The following is an 18,244-nucleotide window of genomic DNA, read 5'->3' as shown; positions in this document are numbered from 1 at the left end:
AGCGTGTGTGTGACATGGGCACAATGCCTTCATGGATAAGGATGCTAAACCAGGCAGGGGTTGGGGGGGGGGATCCCAAGCTGAGGGACCAGCCCTGGTACAACAGTTGAAGCTGCGGGCCTCAAGGTTTGCCAAACATGGTTGGCAGGTGGAGCCAGAGAAAGAGACCAAAGTTGAGACCATGGGGCACCTTGAGAGGGCCCGACTTGGACACACTTAACCAGCAGCACTTGAAAGAGGATTGGCAGGGTCAGATGTGTAAACCCGCTTGTCAAGAACAGCTGTAACCGGTCAAGTGCCTGCTCCACGTGGCTATGCTTCACACCGTTAAGGAGGTTTAATTCGCTGGCCTGAAGACACTCAGGGAAGCAGTCCTTGCTCAGATTTCCCGCTCGACACACGTGTGTGCGTTGGGGGCCATCCCTGGCCTCATCCTTCGCGCGGGCACAGAAAAGGGAGGAGATGCGTGCCCTCCATTGCCGTCGGGTTGTGGATCCGGAGCTCTTGATGGCTTCCGAGGGCCGTGGCAAGGGCTCCCCGCCCCCAGTCGGGAGTGGAAAGGGTTAGGAGTGCACATCGGGGCTAAGAGGCCACCCCCAGCCCTGGGGTTCACCGGGCACCCGGTCTGGAGCCTGGAGAGGTGGAGGGGCGCGGCTCCCGGGGCGGGACTGGAGGGGGCCGGGCGGCTCCTCCCCTGCCTCCGCCGCCGTGGGTCGGGGCGCGGGGCCGGGCGCCGCGGGAGCCGCAGCCTTTTCCGGGGGGCGGGCCCGGCGGCGGCAGCGCCCGGCTCCTGCCCCGACAGGTGCGCGCCGCGCGCAGGAATGCGGCGGGCCTGACTCACCAGCGCCTCCTTCCTACCTGCCGCCCGGCCCATAAAGCGGTCCCCTCCCCGCCGCCGCCGCCCGCCGCCCGCCCTCCCAGCCGTCCGCCCTCCGACCGTTCCGACTCGCTCGCGCGCTGCAGCCGGAGCCGCCGAGCGGAGCCCAGCGCGGGCGCCAAGGTGGGTCCAACCTGGGACTCCGGAAGCGCCAGGGGCGGGAGAGCAGTCGGGGGTCGCGGGCCGCACGCCCCTGCAGTGCCCCAGACCCCGCGGCTGGGCGTCCATCCTGGGACCTCAGAGGAGAGGGAAGGATTTTGAGTGAGTGCGGACCCCAGCCTGGGCAGCCGCGCAGGGGAGCCGATGGGTGGGCCGGGTAGCTTTTGTTTCCTCCGCGCTTCCCTTCCTGAAGGCTGGCGGCGGCTCCTCTATCCCAGCCTGCCAGGGTGTGTCCAGGGGACGACTGGGGGCAAAGGGGCAGGGAGAGCCGGAGGAGGCTCCTGGCAGTCAGACCTCTGGGCTGGAGGAGGGGAGCGGGGGGAGAGGCCTGGGTGGTGGGTGGGTGCGCGGAGAAGTGAGCAGGAGCCCCTTGGTGGCTGGCGGGCCTACAGGGCTGGGCCCCTCTGGGGTTCCCAAAGAAGGTGGTGGGGGAGCCCCCTAGAGGCAAAGACCCTCTGAGCCTGACTGTGTGCTGCCAGGGTCCATCTGGGGTCTGGGGAGTCGCTGACTCTCTTCTTTGGCCAGGCACACGCCTGCCCTCCTCCCAAAGTCAACTCAGGGCACCCTTTTTCCAGGAAGCTCTCCTGATCTCCTCCAACAGCCTTGGAGGCTGTGCCCACTGCTGCAACCGACTCTGGGGGCCAGCCCCTCTTTCCCACCCTCTTAGGTCCACCCCCAGCCCCCGGCCCTCTGATTTTGGCGGGGGTGACTCTAGATGGCTCCCAAGGGCAGCAGCTGGGCTCCTCCTCCTCCCCCACGGCCTTGCCACACCCTGATCCCAAGGCTGGACATGGCTGGTGCAGAGCTCAGACAGAGCTAGATGTCGAAGCTGAGGGTCTCGCTCATCGTGGGGGCTAAGCAGCAGGAGGCGAGTGGGAGGGACAGCGGGGAAGGGGTGTCTGTCTCCTTGGCCTTGATTCCTGTGGGTGATAGAGCAGCAGAGGGCCCAGGAGATGGGCAAGTGGGAAGGGAGGGCGCTGTGGAGCGCAAGCGGCCCTGTGTGGTGCAGGGGTCCATGGGGTGGGAGCGACAGTGGGTGCGGGGAGAGCCCTGAGTTTTTGTTCACGTGGGTCACGGCATGTGTCTGAGAACCTGCATGTCCCTGTCCTTGTGCTTGGAAGGCCTGGGTGTGTCGCTGTGTGACAGCATCAGGTTGTAGGCACCTACTTCTGGGACGGGACGGGTTTGTAAAAAGGCCCCGCAGCCCGGTGGGACCCAGAGCAGCCTCGAGAGTCTGCCCCACCCGCCGAGGCTGCATCTTCCAATAAGCCCACGATCCTAACTTGTATGTGAAATCTCATTGTCTTTACCATCAACTACTTTAAAAATTTTTAAACGCAAGTTGAGTTCAGTGAAACCCTGCTGAGTGCATTCCTAGACCCCAACTGCCATTTGAGAGCCTCTGAGTATGGGGGGGGGGGTCTGCACTGCCTGGGTCTCATCTGGGAAGTGAAGATAATGCAATCATCCCACTGGGTTTCTGTGCAGCTTAAATAGCAATTATGTACATGGAGTGCTGGGCACGTGCCCACTGTGTGCCCAGCCTGTGGGCACAGGAGAGTGAGTAAGAGCTGGGCTTGGCCCTCCAGTGCCTGTACCTGCGTGTATAACGGTGCCCCTGGGAGGCTTGAGTCTGTAGCCTGTATTGTGTAGCGTGTGGGTGTGGTGCCCATGCCCCAAGGCTGCAGGAAAGTCATTTCCCCAAGAAGCCCCCCACGGGGCTGGCTCAGGGCTCCCTTTCCCCAGGCCCCTCTTAGAAGGTGGCTCCTGGCTCCTGCCCAGATGGCTCTGCCTGTGGATGTGTGGAAGCTGCTCATGTCTTCTGGGGGCTCCTGCCTTGGAGGGATGGAGGCCATGGCTTCCTGCAGCCCCCACGGGTCTCCCAGGCCCTGGGGCTGCCCACAAGCCAGGGACTGAGCAAGGAGCCAGGGCCAGTAGGCATGGCCTGGTTTTCAGCTGCTGCGGGACTGCTCTAGAGGAGGCCACGGCCTAGCCTTGACCTCAGCTCTGCAAGGCCTGGTGACTCTGGCCGGCCCCTTCTTTTCAACAGGTGACTCATCTTTTTATTTCCACCCAGCCACACCTGCAGTAAATGGAAGTTCCAGGGCTAGGGGTCAAATCCAAGCTGCAGCTGTGACCTATGCCACAGCTGCAGCAACCCCAGATCCTTAACCCTGCACCAGATCAGGGATTGAACCTGTGTTGCTGCGGAGACAAGGCTGGATTCTTAACCTCCAGGCTACCCATCTCTTTTTTTCTCTCTTTTTTTGGCAGCCCTTTGGCATATGCAGTTCCTGGATCAGGGATCAGATTTGAGCTGTAGTCACAACCTTTTTTTTTTTTTTTTTTTTTTTTTTTGTCTTTTTGCCATTTCTTGGGCTGCTCCCACGGCATATGGAGGTTCCCAGGCTAGGGGTTGAATTGGAGCTGTAGCTGCTGGCCTACACCAGAGCCACAGCAATGCAGGATCTGAGCCACGTCTGCAACCTACACCACAGCTCATGGCAACGCCGGATCCTTAACCCACTGAGCGAGGCCAGGGATTGAACCTGCAACCTCATGGATGCTAGTCGGGTTCGTTAACCACTGAGCCACGACGGGAACTCCTGTAGTTGCAATCTAAGCTGCGGCTGTGGCAATGCTGGATCCTTAACCTGCTGTGCCGGGCCAGGGATCAAACCTGTGTCCTAGCGCTCCCAAGACGCTGCCACTCCCGTCGTGACTCAGCAGGAACCCCTACCCATCTTTTAAAAGGCCTCAGGGATGTGCCTGTCCCAAGGCTCACTGATGAGTAGAGATGGCTTAAGAGTGAGCCAGGAGTTCTCTTGCAGCGCAGCGGGTCAAGGATCTGGCACTGTCGTTGCAGTGGCTCAGGTCACTGCTGTGGCGTGGGTTGGATCCCTGACCTGGGCAATTCCACATTACACGGGCATGGCGGGGAAAAAAAAAAAGTGAACCAAAGGCTAATGAGTTTCACATGGTGGCTGGCACTGCGCGGGCACGTGTGTGTGTGCATATGCACCTGCAGGGGCCCTCGTAATCCAGCTCCAGGCTAATTATGAAGGGGGTGATGTGCTCAGGGGCCCCCAAAACTCAAACTCTGGGGCAGATGGAGGTGGGGAGTAGGCTAGGGGATCCCTCCTCTGATGGGCCAGGCAGCAGTTGCAAAACAGCTGAGTGCAACAAGCCGTCTCCTCTCCTGCCCCAGACGGTGGGGGGGGGTCCCCCCCTCCTGGCCACACCCCCTCACCAAGGGGCGAGTGGGCCAGACAGAGAGCAGACAGGACAGCAGAGGCAGGGTCCTCCAGGGTGGTCCACCCCTGTGGCACCCTCTCAAGAGAGGCTCAACTTTTAAGGCACTGCCCTCCCAAGCCTGGCCATTGGGTTCTGAAAGGCCAAGGCAGGTAAGCCCTGTTGTGCCCTCTAGGAAATCTGTACCAGGCAAATGAGACAAGCTCAGAGCCTAGAGTCAGTAGCAGGAGGGTGGGGGTCTCTCTGGGGAGGGCACAGGCCTGCAGGGCATCTGGCTCCTCCAGGGATGGCAAAGAAGGAGGCAGTAGGGAAAAAAAAAAGTCCAGGGTCCAGGGCCCTGCCCTCGCAGGCTGAGTGGCCTTGAAACATCCCTGGAGTTCTCAGAGCCTCAGTTTCTGCACCTGTGCAATGGGAATGGTGGCGCTCCGACAGGGGCCCAGTGAGCTCACTCGTGGATCAGAGCTGTCAGGCGTCGTATATCAATTATTGCTGTTACACAGGAGGAAGAGGATGGCAGGGCCGAGGCGCAGCCCGTGGACCAGCCTGCTGCTGGCAGCCCTTCTGAGTGTCAGCTTTCCCGGGGACATGGGTGAGTTGAAAACACCCCTCTCAAGTGAGGTTCAACTTTCAAGGCACTGCCCTCACCCGGGCCTGCTCACGAGTGTCTTGCCCAGACACTCACTCAGCTGTTCAGCAAACAACCACCACCCACTTTTTTTGTTGTTGTTTTGTTTTTTAGGGCCACACCCGCGGCCTATGGAGGTTCCCAGGCTAGGGGTTGAATCGGAGCTGGAGCTGCTGGCCTACACCACAGCCACAGCCACGCAGGATCCGAGCCACGTTTGCAACCTACACCACAGCTCACGGCACCGCCGGATCCTTAACCCACTGAGCAAGACCAGGGATCGAACCACCAACCTCATGGTTCCTAGTCAGATTCGTTTCTGCTGCTCCACGATGGGAACTCCCTTACTGTGATTTTAACTGAACAAAACCAAAGGGAATCCCACTCTTTGGAGACACTGGAGTTTGACCTCATTCGTTTACTGAGGACTTACTGTGTGCAGGGCTTGGGCTGTGCACTGAGGACCCAGTGATAAACAAGACAGGCGGGGATCCCTTCTACCCTGGGGGGGAAGGCGAGGGGGCTGGTTACGTTGTCCCTGCCAGCAATGGACCAGCGCCTCCGTCTCAGCCCCCACCATCCCTCCCTCCAACTTCAGTGGATAGTCTGGGCTTGAGACCTGGCTCTGCGGGTTTCTAGCCATGTTACCTGAGGCTGACCACATACCCTCTGGCTTCCGCGTCCTCCTCTGTAAATCGGGAGAGGATAGGAGTTCCCGTCATGGCGCAGTGGTTAACGAATCCGACTAGGAACCATGAGGTTGCATGTTCGATCCCTGGCCTTGCTCAGTGGGTTAAGGATCTGGTGTTGCCATGAGCTCTGGTGTAGGTCGCAGATGTGGCTCAGATTCCACGTTGCTGTGGCTGTGGTGTAGGCCAGCGGCTACAGCTCCGATTCAACCCCTAGCCTGGGAACCTCCATATGCTGCGGGAGCGGCCCTAGAAAAAGCAAAAAAAAAAAAAAAAAAAAATCGGGAGAGGATCCCCCCTTTCAAATGAGGTCCATCTCAGCGGATCTGCTCATCTCTGCTCCCCAGCCAACCGCTGCAAGAAGGCCCAGGTGAAGAGCTGTACCGAGTGCATCCGTGTGGACAAGGACTGTGCCTACTGCACAGACGAGGTGAGCTGCTGCAGCCGGGGCCAGCCAGGCCGCCTGCCCCTCCCCGAGGCTCTGGCCAAGTCCACACTCGCCACACCCGCAGCCCAGCCTCAGGCTGGTTGGCTGTGGAAGAACAGGCCAGGGTCAGGAAAACCAGGGGGAATAAATCCAGGGCTAGGACAGCCGGGGGGATGGGCACTGCCCCCCTGACCCCCAACCCCCCTCCCCTCTCCCTCCTGCCAGATGTTCAAGGAACGGCGCTGCAACACCCAGGCGGAGCTGGTGGCTGCGGGCTGCCAGCTGGAGAGCATGGTGGTCATGGAGAGCAGCTTCGAGATCACAGAGGTGCCCCGAGCGGGGGTCAAGGGAGGTTGGGCCGTCAGTGGGGTCCGCTGTGTCCCCTGGCTGAGCTGAGGGTTCCCCATCAGATCTGGAGAGACCCTCCAGCTGGCTGTTCCCCCCTGCCCTGGACACAGGAAACCCAGATCGATACGACCCTGCGACGCAGTCAGGTGTCACCGCAGGGGCTGCGGGTGCGGCTGCGGCCGGGCGAGGAGCGGCACTTCGAGCTGCAGGTGTTCGAGCCCCAGGAGAGCCCCATGGACCTGTACATCCTCATGGACTTCTCCAACTCCATGTCTGACGATCTGGACAACCTCAAGAAGATGGGGCAGGATCTCGGTACAGTGTGGATGGAGGGCGTGGCCTCAGCCAGCGGGCTGGGCACCTGCTCAGGGGACCAGGGCTCAGGATGGCTGCACCCACTCCTCAGGGAACAGGGGTGGCATCTGAGGGCCCCAGGCACTCCTTCGTCCCCTGGTCGGGGGAGGGTGCTGACCAGACCCCAGTAGCCACTTGAGAGTACCCAGGAGGCCCAGGCCAGTGGGCCCTCCTGTCCTGACAGGGAGGTACCGGCTGCCATGAACCTGAGGTTAAATTCCAGCTCTGCAGACGGTTGGTCCAGCCCCCTAGCTGCCCCCTCCAACCTGCTCCACACGTGACTCTGGACCCCCGAGTCCCATGTCCCTCATCCGTAAATAAGGACAAGGGCTGAGTTCCTATTGTGGCCTAGCAGGTTAAGAGTCAGGCTAGTATCCACGAGGACCCAGGTTCAATCCCTGGCCGCGCTCAGTGGGTGAAGGATCAGGCGTTGCTGTGAGCTGCTGTGTAGGTTGCAAGTGTGGCTCAGGTCAGGTGTTGCAGTGGCTATGGCCTTGGGGTAGACCTTCAGCTCCAGTTCCAATTAACTCCCAGCCTAGGAATTTCCATATGGCACAGGTGCGGCCCTAAAAAAAATTTAAAAAATAAGGATAAGGGCTGTCATGCACCTGAACTGCTGCCGATGGGCCAAGTGTTGACAGCAGGTTACTCTCGGCCTCCTCCTTCCCCAGCCAGACCCCGCCCCCTGTGTGGCTGTGGGGTTCTCAGGGCTCAGCTGCCCCCCCTCTTTTTCCTGTTGATGCCCAGCCAACGTCCTGAGGCAGCTCACCAGTGACTACACGATTGGATTTGGCAAGTTCGTGGACAAAGTCAGCGTCCCTCAGACGGACATGAGACCCGAGAAGTGAGTGGCCCAGCCACCAGGGGTCCTGGCCACACAGCCCGCCTCCTCTCTAGCTGGGCATCTATAATAACTCTTGGGTTGAAATGGGCCAAGGTGGGAGTTCCCACTGTGGCTCAAGGGTAATGAACCCAACTACGATCCATAAGGATGTGGGGTTCGATCCCTGGCCTTGCTCAGTGGGTTAAGGATCCCGCATGGCTGTGAGCTGTGGTGCAGGTTGCAGATGTGACTCGGATCCTGCGTGGCTGTGGCTGTGGTGTAGGCCGGCAGCTACAGCTCCGATTCAATTCCATCCCTACCCTGGAAACGTCTATAGGCCGTGGGTGTGGCCCTAAAAAGCAAAAGAGAGAGAAAGGGAAATGGGTCGAGGGGGCAGTTCCCAGAGAGGGCGGGCCCAGGGGGCCTGGGGTCCCCGAGTTCCCCTGTCCCTGACGCTCTCCTCCCCCCACCCCGCCCAGGCTGAAGGAGCCCTGGCCCAACAGTGACCCCCCGTTCTCCTTCAAGAATGTCATCAGCCTGACGGAAGACGTGGAGGAATTCCGGACTAAGCTCAAGGGAGAGCGGATCTCGGGCAACCTGGATGCGCCCGAAGGGGGTTTCGATGCCATCCTGCAGACGGCCGTGTGCACCGTGAGTGCCAGGGAGGGTCCTGCCGGCCACGCCAGGGCTGTGCTTTCCTGCAAGGGCCCGCCCACTGGCCTGCTCTGTTGCCAGGCTGAGGCCCCCAGGCTCTAAGCCAAGCTCAGACCCTCAATTACAATCCAAATTTAGGAGTTCCTGTGGTGGCTCCGTGGGTTAAGAACCCAATTGGTATCCATGAAGATGCAGATTCGATCCCTGGCCTTGCTCAGTGGGTTAAGGATCCAGCATTGCTGTGAGCTGTGGTTTAGGTCGCAGTTGCGGCTTGAATCTGGCCGTGGTGTAGGCTGGCAGCTCCAGCTCCAATTCAGACCCTGGCCTGGGAACTTCGATTGGCCACGGGGCCGGCCCTAAAAACCAAAAACAAACAAAAAACAACCTGAGGGAGTTCCTGTTTCAGGGCAGCGAAAACAAACCCGACTGGTATCCATGAGGATGCGGGTTTGATCCCTGGCCTTGCTGAGTGGGTCAGGGATCTGGTGTGGCCATGACCTGTGGTGTAGGTTGCCGATGTGGCTTGGATCCCCCATTGCTATGGCGTAGGCCAGCAGCCATAGCTCCGAATTGACCCCTACCCTAGGAACCTCCATGTGCCCCGGGTGCAGCCCAAAAAACAATCCAAGTTTAGAGGTCTCTGGGCCTGAGCTGTCGCGGCCTGGTTTTGCATTGACCAGCGAGGCAGACCTGAGCCTTGGGGTTCCGGAATCTTAACCTGTTGAGCTGCAACAGGAACTGTCAAGAGTTCTGGAATCCTTAGTGCCCTGAGGCCAGCGTCCTATCCAATCTCCCTGCTAATGCCAGGCTCCAGCTGTGCTGCAAGAGGGTCCTTCTTTTTATGGGCATATCAGTTTTCTCATTTTGAAAATAATGTATCCATATTACAGACAATTTGCAAAACAAAGAGTGGAAATTGCCCATAATTTCACCAGCATCAGCCAGCCAGTCACTTGATATCTCGCAGGCATATTTTGTTCCCTTTTATTTTATGTGGTTGGAATCAGTGTGTGTATGGTTATGAGGCCTTTTTTTTTTTTTTTTGAAACCGGCTTTTCTTTTTTTTTTTTTTTTTTTTTTTTTTTTTTTTTTTTTGTCTTTTTGCTATTCTTGGGCCACTTCTGCAGCATATGGAGGTTCCCAGGCTAGGGGTCGAATCGGAGCTGTAGCTCCCAGCCTATGCCAGAGCCACAGCAATGCAGGATCCGAGCCGCGTCTGTGACCTACACCACAGCTCACAGCAATGCCGGATCCTTAACCCACTGAGCAAGGGCAGGGACCGAACCCGCAACCTCATGGTTCCTAGTTGGATTCGTTAACCACTGTGCCACAACGGGAACTCCCGGCTTTTCTTTTTTACTTAGCACTATCATAAACATTTTCTCTTGTAATACATGGTTTTCACCACCAATTTCTCTAACAAATTACCACACATAGCTGTACCTATTTTTTTTTTTTTTTCTTTTTACAGCTGCATCTGAAGCATATGGAGGTTCCCAGGCTAGGGGTCAAATCGGACCTGCAGCTGCCAGCCTACACCACAGTCACAGCCACACCAGATCCGAGGCACATCTGCGACCTACCCCACAACTCACGACAATGCCGAATCCTTAACCCACTGAGTGAGGCCAGGGATCCAACCCATATCCTCAGAGAGACAGGGTTGGGTTCTGAACCCACTGAGCCGCAAGGGGAACTCCTGCTGTACCTATTTTAAACCGCCTCTTTCATTGAAGGTGGCATGGTGTACCTTCTTCTATGCAGTCGAGATAGCCTGGCAGAGCGGTTAAGACGTTATGGGGACAGCTGGCTAAACCTGCTTCAGATCTTGCTCAGTGCTGCTGTGGGCACAGCCCCTGCTCTTGCTGGGCCTGTGCACGACCCTGCGGTGAAGGTCGCGGCAGGCAGCCTGCTGGACTGGCACCCCCTCCTTGCTCCCCCCAGAGGGACATCGGCTGGCGCCCTGACAGCACCCACTTGCTCGTGTTCTCCACCGAGTCAGCCTTCCACTACGAGGCCGACGGTGCCAACGTGCTGGCCGGCATCATGAAGCGCAACGACGAGGAGTGCCACCTGGACGCCACGGGCACCTATACCCAGTACAAGGCGCAGGACTACCCGTCGGTACCCACCCTGGTGCGCCTGCTCGGCCGACACAACATCATCCCCATCTTCGCCGTCACCAACTACTCCTACAGCTACTACGAGGTGCCGCATGGGGTGGGGGGGCGGGGGGCGCTGGGGAATTTCTCAGACACCCCCCAAAACTTAGGATGGGCCCTGGTGGGAAGGGGAGGCCAACGCCACTCCCAAGCAAGTGGAGGCTAAAAGCACAGGCCCAAGAATGCACAGTCAGGCCTTAGCTTCCCCATCTGCAAAGTGGGTGAACCCCAGGAGTTCCTGTTGTGGCTCAGCAGGTCACGAACCCGACTAGTATCCATGAGGATGCGGGTTTGATCCCTGGCCTCACTCAGTCGGTTAAGGCTTTGGCGTTGCCGTGAGCTGTGGGGTAGGTTACAGATGTGGCTCAGATCCCCTGCTGCTGTGGCTGTGGTGTAGGCTGGTAGTTACAGCTCTGATTCGACCCCTAGCCTAGGAACCTCCATATGCCACGGGGGGGGGGGCTAAAAAGACAAAAAATAAATAAAAGAAAAAAGTGGGTGAACCCCAGAGCTGTTGCCTGGATTCCGAGAGAGGATGCTTGTCAGAGCCTGAGCCCCACGTCCTCTCCTGCAGAAGCTGTCCTCGTATTTCCCGGTCTCTTCGCTGGGGTGCTGCAGGAGGACTCGTCCAACATCCTGGATCTGCTGCGGGAGGCCTTTGACGTGAGGGGCAGTGCGGGCTCCGCACCTTCTGGGCTGGGGCTGGGGAGAAAGCCGAGGGGTGGGGGCCCGAGAAACAGGAGGGAGGGTCGCCCGGGGTCCCTAGGGAGCCCCCCTGCGCCTGGCCCCGGCCTCAGGCTCCTGCCCCCGGCTCTGCTCCCTTGACCCCACCACGCTGGGACCTCCACGCAGGTGGGAGGGCAGCCAGGCCAGGCCAGGGTGAGGAAGCCCGGGCTCCCCCAGGGCTCCCCCAGGGCTCCCCCAGGGCCAGTGACGGCCTGGCCTCTTTCAGCGTATCCGCTCCAACCTGGACATCCGGGCTCTGGAAAGCCCCCGAGGCCTGAGGACCGAGGTCACCTCCAAGATATTCCTAAAGACCGACACGGGGTCCTTCCACATCCGGCGGGGGGAAGTGGTACGCCTCCCTGGGGACCCGTGGGCGGTGGGGGGGTGGGACGAGCCCCCTGGGGGCCTCCTCCGAGGTGGACCAATCTGGCGGCAACGCCCCGGGTCAGCCCATGGGTGCTCACTGGAGATGCCTCAGCGCAGGGAGCAGGGTGGCTCAGATGCGCGAATGGGCCGAAGGCGGTCCTGGTGACAGCGCGGTCATTGTCGTGCCTGTGGCTGGACCAGCAAGTCTGCAGCCCTGAGGAAGGGCGGGCAGGGAGCCGGGTGTCAGGGGCCAGGCACTTCCCTGAAGCCTGCCCACCAGTCATCCGGCCGGACTGGACCTGCCTTGGCTGACAGTGGGGCCCCGGCAGGGCACGTACCAAGTGCAGCTGCGGGCCATCGAGGACCTGGACGGGACTCACGTGTGCCAGCTGCCAGAAGCGGACCAGAAGGGCAACATCCATCTGAAGCCCTCCTTCTCCGATGGCCTCAGGATGGATGTGGACATTATCTGTGACGTGTGTTCCTGTGAGCTGGTACGATGCGGGCCCTCCCTGGGGAGGGAGGCCGAGGCCGAGCTTGGAGTGACGAAGCAGAGCCTCCTGTGGCCCCATCTCCCTTTTGGGGAGCCCTGAGGGCCAGAGGCTGCAGGAACGTGCAGCGTCGCTCACCCCTCCCCCACACCCCACCCACAATTTCGTTCCAGCAAAAAGAGGAGCAGTCACCTCGCTGCAGCTTCCACGGGGATTTCATGTGCGGACACTGTGTGTGCAGCGAGGGCTGGTGAGTGTGCGGGGGCGAGGCTGGCACCCAGCATGCCAGCAGCTCCCAGGGAAGGGCTCTGATGCTGGACACACTGGGTGGGCCGGCTGAGGGTGGGGTGGCAGCCGTCATAGAAAGGGCTAGAAAAGGAGCATGTCCAGTGGGCAGGTAGATCCTGTCCAAAGCACTTTGAAATGCACAGAGGGAGCTCCCCTGTGGCTCAGCGGTAATGAATCCGACCAGTATCCACAAGGACGCTGGTTCAGTCCCTGGCCTTTCTCTGTGGGTTAACGATCCAGCATTGCCGTGAGCTGTGGTATAGTTGGCAGACAAGGCTCAGATCCTGTGTTGCTGTGGCTGTGGTGTAGGCTGGCAGTTGAAGCTCCAACTCAACCCCTAGCCTGGCAACTTTCATTTGCTGTGGATGTGGCACTTTAAAAAAAAAAAAAGTCAAAAAAAATTTTTTTAATTAAAAAAAAATGAAATACAGGGAGTTCCCGTCATGGTGCAGTGGAAATGAATCCGACTAGGAACCATGAGGGGTTCAATCCCTGGCTTCGCTGGGTGGGTTAAGGATCTGGCGTTGCCATGAGCTGTGGTGCAGGTCGCAGACACAGCTTGGATCCCATGTTGCTGTGGCTGTGGTGTAGGCCGACAGCTATAGCTCCGATTCGACCCCTAGCCTGAGAACCTCCATATGCCACAAGTGTGGCCCTAAAAACGCCAAAAAAAAAAAAAAAAAAGAAACACACAGATAGGGAGGATTTCTGGAAAGACGTGTAAGACTCAGGGTGGCAGTCATCAGGGTGTCAGGGGACAGGCTCGGGACAGAGGCTTCGCTTGCTCGCCCTCCCTTTGGAATCCTTCGTGTCTGAGCCGTGGGCATGTGTTGCCTGATCCGAAGTGAGTCGTGAGCGAATGGGAGTGAGAGTAAAGGCTTTTAAAGCTCCAAGACATCGAGCAAGGCTGTCATGACTTGAGGGACGGACCCTGGGAGGGTCTCAGGGGACAAGGTTTGAGGCTCCGCTTGGCCACCGGCTGTCTGCGTGACTCGGACCCTCCAGAGCCCACCCAGAGCCTCCATTTCCTCATCTGTAAAATGGGCTAGTGAGAGCCCCGGCCCTCCTGCTGGGCTGCTCTGGGGAAGTAACCAGCTCTCCCTGCAGGAGCGGCAAAACCTGTAACTGCCGCACGGGCTCCCTGAGCGACCTGGAGCCTTGCCTGCGGGAGGGCGAGGACAAGCCGTGTTCCGGGCGGGGCGAGTGCCAGTGTGGGCACTGCGTGTGCTACGGCGAGGGCCGCTACGAGGGCCAGTTCTGCGAATACGACAACTTCCAGTGTCCCCGCACCTCCGGCTTCCTCTGCAATGGTGAGCTGCTGGGCGGTGCAGGGCAGTTGGGGTGGCCTGGGAGCCCAGCCCCTGCCCCAACCACTGGCTTTCCCATCAGACCCCAGGTGGGGAGAGCCACGCCCCAAGTCAGAAGCCCCACGTTCAGGACCGGCCCTCCACCTTCCCTGAGCGCCTCCCCCAAGTCCAGCCCCAACCTTGACTTCTTGCCTCCTCTACAAACTTGATCTCCAAGGCCCCTGCTGCCACAGCACTCCCCTGAGGTCCTCCAATCTGTGCCCACCCCCCTTCTCTGCTCTCCCATCTCACTAGGGTGGGTACCACCCAGCTTACCCCTCAGTGACAGATGCTATATGGCATGGCAATCTTTCTTCTCTCAGAAGATGCTACATTGGAGTTCCCGCTGCGGTTCAGTGGTTAAGAACCCAACTAGTAACCACGAGGTTGCGGGTTCAATCCCTGGCTTCTCTCGGTTAGGGATCTGGCATTGCCACGAGTGCAGTGTAGGTCACAGATGCAGCTCAGATCTGGCATTGCTGTGGCTGTGGTGTAGGCCAGCAGCTGCAGCTCTGATTCAACCCCTAGTCCAGGAACATCCATATATCAGCCCCCCCAAAAAAAGAAAAAAAATTAAGATGCTACATTTCTGGCAGGTGCAGCCTGGAGAGATGCTTGCTTTGTAGCCCCACAATGTGGGCCCAGGCCATGGGCACATGGGCCAGCCAGGGCTTCCAGAGCAGGGGTACAGAACTCAGACAGAGGCCACAGTGAAAAACTGGGTGAATGGAGGAGAATGAATGAAAATCCACTCATCAAATACTTTTTTTTTTTTTTTTTGTCTTTTGTTTTTTTAGGGCCACACCTGTGGCGTATGGAGTTTCCCAGGCTAGGGGTCAAATTGGACCTGTAGCTGCCAGCCTACATCACAGCCACAACAACGCTGGATCCTTAACCCACTGAGCAAGGCCAGGGATCAAACCCGCAACCTCACGGTTCCTAGTCAGATTCGTTTCTGCTGCAACATCATAGAACTCCCATGTTTCCTTTTTTTGTTTGTTTCTCATTTTTGTTTTTTGTCTTTTTAGGGCCGCACCCACAGCATATGGAGGTTCCCAGGTTAGGGGTCGAATTGGAGCTGCAGGTGCCAGCCTACACCACAGCCACGGGGGGCTTGGGTGCCCTGCGATGATGATTCTCAGCCTTGTCTGTGACCTACACCACAGCTCCCAGCAACGCCAGAGCTTTAACCCACTGAGCGGGGCCAGGGATCGAACCTGTATCCTCATGGATGCTAGTCAGATTCGTTTCTGCTGAGCCACATGGGAACTCCAACACGTTTCTGATACTTGCAACTAATGACCAATAATAGTCTTACTTTCCAATACTTAGCTTTTATTTCTTTCTTTTTTTTTTTTTTTTGTCTTTTTGTCTTTTTTGTTGTTGTTTTGTTGTTGTTGTTGTTGTTGTTGCTATTTCTTGGGCCGCTCCCGCGGCATATGGAGGTTCCCAGGCTAGGGGTTGAATCGGAGCTGTAGCCACCGGCCTACGCCAGAGCCACAGCAACGCGGGATCCGAGTCGCGTCTGCAACCTACACCACAGCTCACGGCAATGCCGGATCGTTAACCCACTGAGCAAGGGCAGGGACCGAACCCGCAACCTCATGGTTCCTAGTCGGATTCGTTAACCACTGCGCCACGACGGGAACTCCAGCTTTTATTTCTTTTTCTTACCTTATTGCATTGGCCAGAACTCATTCAAGGGTTTCAAACAGGGAGCCAATGATTGGATGTGTGTTTGGGGGGTGACTGCTCTGGCTGCAGAGCAGAAGGGAGAAGGGCAGAATGGAGCAGATGGTGAGAAGGAGGTTCCAAGGGAACCAGGTAGAGGTGGCTCTGCGCCCCAGCTGGAGACATCCTAGCTCCCAAGGCAGCTCCTGCAGGCCCTTCCCAGCAGGTGGGCAGCCTGGACTGCAGGTGCAAATATGGCTCCCCTCTCCCCTCCCCTCCCCTCCCCTTCTTTGCAGACCGGGGACGCTGCTCCATGGGCCAGTGTGTGTGTGAGCCGGGCTGGACAGGCTTGAGCTGTGACTGTCCTCTCAGCAATGCCACCTGCATCGACAGCAATGGGGTAGGCCTGGGCATGAGGCAGGCAGGGCAGGGCGGTGGAAGCGACCCGATCAGGACCACCCTCCCTCTTGGGCAGGGATGGAGGCACAGCTGGCTCACTGGTGCCTCCTCTCATCTCAGGGCGTCTGTAATGGGCGTGGCAACTGTGAGTGTGGCCGCTGCCACTGCAACCAACAGTCCTTGTACACGGACACTGTCTGCGAGATCAACCACTCAGCGGTGAGGCCGGATTCCCCGGGTGTGGGCATGGGGACCCGAGGTGCGGGGCAGGACGGACGGGAGGGCATAGGAGGTGGCCAAGGGTATGAGTTTGCAGGAGTGGGCCTGGCGGGGGCCACCCAGCACAGTGCCTCTCTGTCCCTCCTCGCCCACCCAGATCCGCCTGGGCCTCTGTGAGGACCTGCGCTCCTGCGTGCAGTGCCAGGCATGGGGCACCGGAGAGAAGAAAGGGCACACGTGCAAGGAGTGCAGTTTCAAGGTCAAGATGGTAGATGAGCTTAAGAAAGGTATGAGGCAGAGAAAGAGGGCTAGGCAGGGGGCGTCTGGCGGGGGAGGGGGTGTCACTCATCTGGCCAATGGGCTCACAATTCAGATTGAAGGGAAGCGGCCCGGGAAGAGGGCCCCCAGACCTGGGGGTGGTCGCAGCATCCAGATAAGCACCCGGGCCCAGGCAGGGGGCACACAGTCCGGCCAGGCTCCCAGACCTGCGGAAGGGGACATCTGGCTTAGGCAGGGGGCAGAGAGCTGGGCAGGGCCACGAACACAGCAAAGACATGTACTTGGACCATGGAGGCACTCAGCCTCCTCTCCTCTGGGTCAGTAAAACGTTCTAGAAGCCCAGCTCCTGAGTGATGCCCAGGACAGGCACAGATTTGCAGCCTTTGACACTCTGGGGCGGGGGCCCCGCCTCGCCCCATCCCTAAGCACAGTTTGCCGGGAGCTTGCATTGTCTTCCTCCAGGAGGTGATGGGGGGGTGGCTGGGGCCCAGAGTAGGGCTGTGGTGAGGAGTGGACGCCTCACCAGGCCCCGAGGTGGCCCCGGGGGGCTTGGGTGCCCTGCTGACCGTCTGCGGGTGCAGCGGAGGAGGTGGTGGAGTACTGCTCCTTCCGGGACGAGGACGACGACTGTACCTACAGTTACACCGTCGAGGGTGATGGCGCCCCCGGGCCCAACAGCACCGTCCTGGTGCAGAGGAGGAAGGGTGAGCTGGCAGGCCGGCTGGGGGAGGTGGGCGGCCTGTCGGAGCCCCAGGGGGTGGGGGGCAGAGACATGGCACCGACTCCTTCCTCTTCCCCCGCCCCCCCAGAGTGCCCTCCCGGCACCTTCTGGTGGCTCATCCCCCTGCTCATCTTCCTCCTGCTGTTCCCGGCCCTGTTGCTGCTGCTCTGCTGGAAGTACTGTGCCTGCTGCAAGGTGAGGGCTCCCCCAGGTCCCCACCCCCCAGCAGGTCCTTATAGGTGGCAGAGGCCCGGTGAACCCACATGCTCCACCCAGCCCAGCTCTAGTGGCCTCCCGACCTCGGGAAACCCTCCGTGACCGGATGCCTGGGAGCCCCACCTGGGGTCCGCCACCAGGGTGCAAAGGGACATGAGAGTCGACAGGGAAGGAGGGGCCCTGCCCATCAGGAGCTGACAGTCTTGCTGGGGAGGACAGCAAGAGGGACAGGGGACAGGAGGGCACGGAGGATGGCACGGCCTGGGATACAGAATTGTAGGGGGCAGGGGCAACATTCGGCAGTAACCCCCAGTGTTGTGGGATATTCGTGTGTGATACAGAGAAAAGGAGCTGGGTCATCAAATACGTTTGAGAAAATGGATTCTCCTCTGCAGGACTTCTCAGAGCCTTTGATCTAGCTGTAGGCATAGTGAAACTCTATGGAATGAATTCAGTGCTTCCCAAATAGGTTTGGTCACAGAACCTTTACAGAGTATACGGCAGGACCAGGGACCCAGGGCACAAACTTTTGGAAGGCCTCTGCCCCCCCTCACCCTGTGTGCCCCACCGCTCGATCCCTGCGCCTGGGCCATTGGTGTGGGTGGGAGGCGTGGCTGGTGGGGCTGACCTGGGCTGGGGCAGCTGGCCCGGCCCTCATCCCCACCACCTTGTCTTCTAGGCCTGCCTGGCACTACTCCCTTGCTGCAACCGAGGTGCGGCCTGACATCGGCAGGGGGTGGGGGGTGGGGCTGACCGCTCTTCCCTCCAGCTGGGGTGGAGGGGAAGGGGGGCCAAGGCTGGACAGGGGCGGGAGGCCCTGGGGTCCCACCTGCAGGGGAGTGGCAGGGCGGATCTAGGGAGGGGCCCCTCCACACCGAGCACCCTGTCCCGCAGGTCACATGGTGGGCTTCAAGGAAGACCACTACATGCTGCGGGAGAACCTGATGGCATCGGACCACCTGGACACGCCCATGCTGCGCAGCGGGAACCTCAAAGGGCGGGACACGGTCCGCTGGAAGATCACCAACAACGTGCAGCGGCCTGGCTTTGCCTCGCACGCCGCCGGCATCAACCCCACGGAGCTGGGTGAGGGCTGGGACTGGGCACCACGGCTCTCGGCGCTGCCTTTAGCGTCTGGGACATGTTCACTGT

At 59.4% G+C, this 18,244-nt stretch overlaps 1 protein-coding gene across 1 annotated transcript in view; it reads left to right on the top strand.

The window, feature by feature from the left end:
- Positions 757-18,244, top strand: part of ITGB4 (integrin subunit beta 4) — a 34,310-nt gene continuing 16,822 nt past the window's right edge. Inside the window, 21 exon segments of the mRNA XM_021066622.1 lie at positions 757-1,000; positions 4,789-4,877; positions 5,950-6,032; positions 6,255-6,356; positions 6,488-6,692; positions 7,479-7,575; positions 8,034-8,205; positions 10,153-10,416; positions 10,945-10,972; positions 10,975-11,033; positions 11,323-11,445; positions 11,792-11,956; positions 12,127-12,203; positions 13,349-13,551; positions 15,555-15,658; positions 15,778-15,876; positions 16,034-16,163; positions 16,737-16,859; positions 16,965-17,071; positions 17,772-17,805; positions 17,987-18,178. Coding sequence (XP_020922281.1) covers positions 4,799-4,877; positions 5,950-6,032; positions 6,255-6,356; positions 6,488-6,692; positions 7,479-7,575; positions 8,034-8,205; positions 10,153-10,416; positions 10,945-10,972; positions 10,975-11,033; positions 11,323-11,445; positions 11,792-11,956; positions 12,127-12,203; positions 13,349-13,551; positions 15,555-15,658; positions 15,778-15,876; positions 16,034-16,163; positions 16,737-16,859; positions 16,965-17,071; positions 17,772-17,805; positions 17,987-18,178 — 2,446 coding nt within the window. The 5' untranslated portion in view covers positions 757-1,000; positions 4,789-4,798.

The sequence above is a fragment of the Sus scrofa genome, chromosome 12 (assembly GCF_000003025.6).
Source record: "Sus scrofa isolate TJ Tabasco breed Duroc chromosome 12, Sscrofa11.1, whole genome shotgun sequence".
NCBI lineage: Eukaryota > Metazoa > Chordata > Mammalia > Artiodactyla > Suidae > Sus > Sus scrofa.
This window is presented reverse-complemented; position numbering and strand designations above follow the sequence as displayed.